This window comes from Mus caroli, unplaced genomic scaffold (assembly GCF_978045245.1).
Source record: "Mus caroli unplaced genomic scaffold, Mus_caroli_1 scaffold_13, whole genome shotgun sequence".
In the NCBI taxonomy this organism is placed as follows: Eukaryota; Metazoa; Chordata; class Mammalia; order Rodentia; family Muridae; genus Mus; species Mus caroli.
In genome coordinates, this window is record NW_028227268.1 from 63658185 (window position 1) to 63664184 (window position 6000).

General features: G+C 49.7%; 1 protein-coding gene across 3 annotated transcripts in view; it reads left to right on the forward strand.

The window, feature by feature from the left end:
• Snap47 (synaptosome associated protein 47) overlaps nt 1–3088 on the forward strand; it is a 46391-nt gene extending 43303 nt beyond the window's left edge. For all 3 annotated transcript variants that reach the window (XM_021176082.3, XM_029483437.2, XM_021176083.3), the window contains one exon: nt 2420–3088. In XM_021176082.3, coding sequence (XP_021031741.1) covers nt 2420–2566 — 147 coding nt within the window. In that variant the 3' untranslated portion in view covers nt 2567–3088. The remainder of the gene's footprint in view (nt 1–2419) is intronic.
• Nucleotides 3089–6000: the final 2912 nt, after the last annotated feature.

Sequence of the window (6000 nt, forward strand, 5' to 3'; positions counted from 1 at the left end):
TCATGGTCTAAAGGTATTTCTGTTTCAGACAGACACATGTACCTTAGGGACAAGGATGCTGGCTGAGAACTGCAGTACCGGCACATCACAGTGTTCATGCCTCTTGGAAAGGCATGCGCTCTTATGGGACCCATGTGTGCACAGGCCCAGAGACCATAGAGAGGCTTAGCCAGGGCTCCTGTGTGACCTGACTGTGGGAGGCTAAGAGGCTTGTCGGATGACATAACTGATAGGCAAGTGGGCGACACAGGCAAGATAACCTTCCCACCACAGTGGGCAGGCGGGCGGGAGAGAAGGGTGGGGCTGGGTGTTAGGGATTTGTTTCCTTGTTTTAGTCTGCTGTCTGGTGTCAGCAAGTCTAGGAGATGGAAAAGACTACTGTATAATGTCATCACCCATCCCAGTGCTCACTGTCCCCACTGTGTGCTTTCCAGAGTTCCAGCTGGCCCCTGGGGAACAGATCTAGAACTGCAGGCAGCCATCATAAACTGTCTCGTGATGGCAGTGTTCATGGGGAGACACGGGCTGTGTCTGAAGAGGAAACCCGTTGGTGGCCATAGCACAGGCCTTTGCAGTTTGCAATTTATCTTGTGGACGTTCCTGTGTCTCTAGCTATTGGGAAAGAGCTTAGGCCCTGGCATTTCCTGCGTGTGGTCTGTTCTTAGTCGGATGCAGGGTTCTTGACCAGGTCTCTAAGCTGGTGGAAATGACACCCGAGGAGCAAGGGTGCCTTTGTGAACTAGAACTGAGCACTTAGTGTGTCACCATGGTACCAGCTGGGTGCAGATAGAGCAGTTTGGGCCACCTTAGATGTGTGGTAGTTCTGCCTGGGCCCTCATGGGACACTTGTATGTGTGACATCAGGTAAGGGTCAGGGAAGGTTTTAGGATATAATGCAGTCACTAGACAGGCCTTGGGGACCTCAGAAGTCTCCACTCAACCCATCCCTGCCATATGTTGCTGTGGGGAGACAGTGATCGTGACCAAGATGTCCTCTTCCTTGGCCCCACTGTGAAGTGAGGCTCTCCTGAAAGGTGCAGACAGTCATCATGAGCCACGGTCGCTGTTTTCTTTTTTGCTGTCAGCTTGAAAGCATGAGCTGCTTAGCCCAGCTCCATGAGAACACAGTTAGAGTAACCACAGCCTGAAGAACTCGGAACTGCAATAAAATAAAACTGCCTGACACGCATCACGGATCTGAGTGGAAGGGAGGCTAAAGGGAGACGGGCTCCCCAGCCTGTCTGGCCTGCAGTCGCCCCATGCACACACATACCTGTTACCTGGCCCTCAGTGCTCTCTGCACCACCGACCCTAGGTAAGTGAGGCTAGCCTTGTATTGTTGAAGTGGCCCTGTGTTGTGTAGCCTATTAAATTACCGGCATTTGTCACTTGATGATGATGAGGGTTCCTTGTGAGACAACTTCAACATCACCAATGTAACATCTCAGTGACTTCCACAGGCCTGAGGGCTTGGCTCCCTGCTGATCTGAGAGTCGTGAACACAGGTCACACAGCTGTTGCAGCATGGCAAGCACCCTACTATGCTGCATACAAGGTTCACCCCAATATTTGTCTAACAGTGTGAACCATGCAGCCTAGTGACTCTGTTATTCCAGACCTACATGTGAGTATCTGCCCTGTGGTTTGTATAAGTGGCCACACACTAGGTTTGTTCATGCCAGTGCCACTGCACAGAACATGTGAGGCTATGGCACTGTGATGCAGTGTCATTAGGTAGTTAATATTTTTCAGCTCATGGAAATCTGAGATACCTGCTTGGCAGCAGAGCTTTGCTCTGTGGCAAATACTAGTGGTTTTTTTTTTTTAATATTTATTTATTTATTATATGTAAGTACACTGCAGCTGTCTTCAGACACTCCAGTCAGATCTCCTTAAGGATGGTTGTGAGCCACCATGTGGTTTCTGGGATTTGAACTCAGGACCTTCAGAAGAGCAGTCGTGTGCTCTTACCCGCTGAGCCATCTCACCAGCCCCAAATACTAGTGTTTTGTTGTAACTTTGTGTCTGGGGATGATGTCTTCTGTATGTGTGGAGGAGAAAGGACTCTGTTCTTTTCAGTCTTATTATTCTTACGACTGGGTGTCAGAGTGAGGCGAGATCCATGTGCCTGGCCAGGGCTCCCCTCACACAGAATCCCACAGTTCATGGGTGTATTCCTGGCCAGGTCCACATGGGTTTCACTCAGCACCTTCCAGGGGATGCTTTCTGCTGGGGGCAACTGCATCCTGGCTTGACTAGGGTCAAGCCTAGTGCTGAGGCCAAGCTCAGGCAGCAACTCTGTTGGTTGTGTCCTCCTGACTCAGGAAACTGTATCCCTTTGGTTAGTTAGTTAAGTCAGACTGTTGCTATTGAGATACAAATGGAAACAGTGTGTGCTTGTCATTTCTGCTTTTCCCAGATCCTGAGCAAAATGAAGGGACTCGCACTGGACACTGAGGCAGAGCTGGAACGCCAGGATGCGGCTCTGGATGGCATCACCGTAGCTGTGGACCGGGCAACCCTGAATGTGGACAAGCAAAACCGGCGTATGAGAAAGCTGATGTAGTGGGGCAAGCCGTAAACAGCCACCCCTGGCATGGCTCTGCTGATTCTATTGCTATTAGCCCTTTGTCCTTTCCCCTGAGACCCGAGAAGCCATTCTGGGTACTGTGAAACAATGAGGCCCTACCTGGGAACTACACCTTCCTAGGATGGGCCAGGAGAGGCCACAATATGCATGAGCATGTATGTTTCCCGGGGCCCTAAGCATGAGGGCCATGTCCTGTTCAGGCAAGAATCGCCAATGTAGCGTAGCCATCCTTCCTGTCCACACTGAGACCCTGGCATTGAGCTGCCATTGTGGCATCATGTTGTCACATCATATTGTCATCTTTTCACCATTTTTGCCAAACAGTAGAGAAAAATGTCAGTCATTCTGGTCTGACTCTGCCATCCACTTGCCAGAGACATCAATTCCCCCTTCAAATGCCGCTGTAGCCCCTGCCACTTTCTCCTGATCATCAGTTAGAGTTCTGTAACCAATAGCCTCTGTGTGTGTGTAATAAAAGAATGTTTATTCGATGACTTACATCAGAGGAGCCGGGTCTATAACAGCCATGTGCACACTGGAGAAACAGAGACCATTATAGCTGCCCAGTCCAAGAGTCTGGAGCCCTCAGCAGCCCCAGTGCTGAAGGCCTGGAAGCTCCTGGAATCACTGGTACTGGTTCTGCATTAAAAGATCAAAGCTAGTGGAGGCTGGTGGTGGCAGCCATGCACTCTCAGTCAGAGAGAGGCCTGCACACTCAGCATGCACTGCCTCCTTCCGCCTCCCATTTGGGTCCACAGTCAGGGCAGCTCTTTCCCTAACCACTGTCCCTCTGGAAGCACCCCCACAAACACACAGGGATGTCTCGACACTCCCAGACATCTCTTAATCTAGTAAGTTGTTGGCCAAGACCAGCAGCCTTCTGGCCGTGCCCTGGCAGCAGCCTTTTCTCTCCACATGCTTGGTGACTGACTGCAGTCATGGATGCAGCCCAGTCCAGCTCAGATGGCTCACTGTGGACCTCTCCACTGTGATCTGAAGCAGGAGCATGGTGCCGATCTCCCAGTTTCCTGACCGAGGCTATTCAGAATGTGACTAGGTGCCTGCCTTAGAAGTGGCCCACACTGTCCTGCTGTTGCCCTTTGCTTGATCCTGTGTTTTCAGTGAGCATTCTCAGCTTACTGCTCAGAGCTGCTTCCACCAGCCCCTTTGCCACGGGCTACTGGGGACTCCTGCATGGGCTTGATTATTTGGGGAAAGGGTCTTGTGGGTTGTTTTTTTGTTTTTGTTTTTGTTTTTGTGTTTTTCTTTAAACAGGTTCTCAGTCTAGTCCAAGCTGGCCTCAGACTTGCAGCAATCCTCCTGCCTCCAGGTGCTAGGATTATAGGTCCATACTACCTCCCCTGGCCCCCTCGTGTATTTACTGAGTGGATAGCGGATGGCTGGTGTGAGGCTATGTCTGCAGTGTGCAGTGATGGGATCAGAAAGGCACAGCTTCCACCTCTCAGGCACTTGTCAGTCCTACATGTTGGAGCCTCTGTGTTCTCCTCCCCATCTTATGAAGAGCACAGTAAACTGCCAGGCACTGTCATATCCCTAACACTACAGTGTTCTGGAGCACCTGGTTTACTCCTCCTGCCTACCTCTGCTTCACTCCCATTCCCCAGCCTTCCTCTTCCTGTTCTCCCCACTCCTTCCCCTCCTCTGCTCCCCACCCCCTCCACTCAGTGCTCCTGGGAGACCTTGAACATCCAGCACTTGTCTTTGTGTGCCTGGCTTGATTTACAAAGCACTGTGTCCTCCTGGGTTAGCCATGTTGTTGCAAATGACAAGATTTCATTCTTTTTCACCACTGAATGCTGATCTATTTATCTATATCGTGGTAATTGTTTCTGCCGGTGCTAAGAACCAACTTAGGGCCTTGTGCATGTTAGGCAAGCATTTACCATTGAGACGCATCCCCATCCCTCAGCCTTTTGAGACTGGGTATCACTGTGTATCCCTAGCTGACTTCTCACTTGAGATCTTCCCAACTCTGCCTCTTGAATGTTGGGGTTATAGGCTTGTGCCCCTACTTAAAACACCTACTACATTTTTTTTTTTTTTTATCCATTCATACCACAAGACTTCACTCATGTGGAAGCTGGAAAAGCTGATCTCATGGGAACAGAGGGTGGAATAGTAATTACTAGAGCCAGGGAAAGGGAAATGGGCACAGAATTAAAGTCAAACAAGCAGTATGCTCTGGTATTCTATTTAGCAGAGAGACTAGAATGAGCAATGGGTATTATTTCAGACTAGCTGGAAGGAAGTTCTCACCTCAGAACTGATGGATGCCTGGGGGTATGGACTCTCACCACCTGATCTGACAGCGCACTATGGATGTGTTAAGAAAGCAAGTTGAGCCAGGCAGTGGTGGTGCACGCCTTTAATCCCAACACTTGGGAGGCAAAGGCAGGCGGATTTCTTGAGTTCAAGGCCAGCCTGGTTTACAGAGTGGGTTCCAGGGCTACACAGAGAAACCCTGTTTCAAAAAGCAAAAAAAAAAAAAAAAAAAAAAAAAGAAAGAAAGAAAGAAAACAAGTTGAGGACTGGAGAGATGGCTCAGTGGTTAAGAGCACTGCTGTTCTTCCGAAGGTCCTGAGTTCAAATCCCAGCAACCACATGGTGGCTCACAACCTTCCATAATGGGATCTGACACCCTCTTCTGGTGTGTCTGAAGACAGCTACAGTGTATTTACATATAATAAATAAATAAGTCTTTAAAACCAAACAAAACAAGAAATCAAGCTGAGCAAGCCAGTAACATCCCTCCATAGCCTGTGCATCAGCTCCTGCCTTCTGCCCTGCTTGAGTTCCAGTCCTGACTTCCTTTGGTGATGAACAGCAACATGGAAGTGTAAGCTGAGTAAGTCCTTTCCTCCCCAGCTTGCTTCTTGGTCATGATGTTTGTGCAGGAATAGAAACCCTGACTAAGACAAATTGTGTTGATTACAGACAAGGCCGCAGGGCTGGATCAGTGGCCCAGTGGTTAAGGACACTGGCTATTCTCACAGAGAACCTGGGTCCAAGGGATCTGATGTCCTCTTTTGATCTCACCGGCACCAGGCACACACAGGGTGGACAGATACGTTCAGGCAAAGCATGCATCCACAAAAAGTAAAAAGAAATTTAAAAAACAAAAGTAGCGCCCAGAAGGTGGTGTGTGGGGACATGTGGCTTTCACACGAGGCTTTCCCCTGAGGTTCCACACATTGTACACCCACACATTGTAAATGGGTAGAGCACCACCCAACAGCCCCTGAAGACATGTTCTAACATTTTGAGAAGCTGATCCCTATACAGCAGTCAGTGAGATTTGTGTGGTCTGCAAGTTGAGGCACTGCCCCAACTCAGGGCCAGAAGGGACCTCCGTGAAGGCCTGGGGCTGGCCTGGCGTCCCAACCACAGGC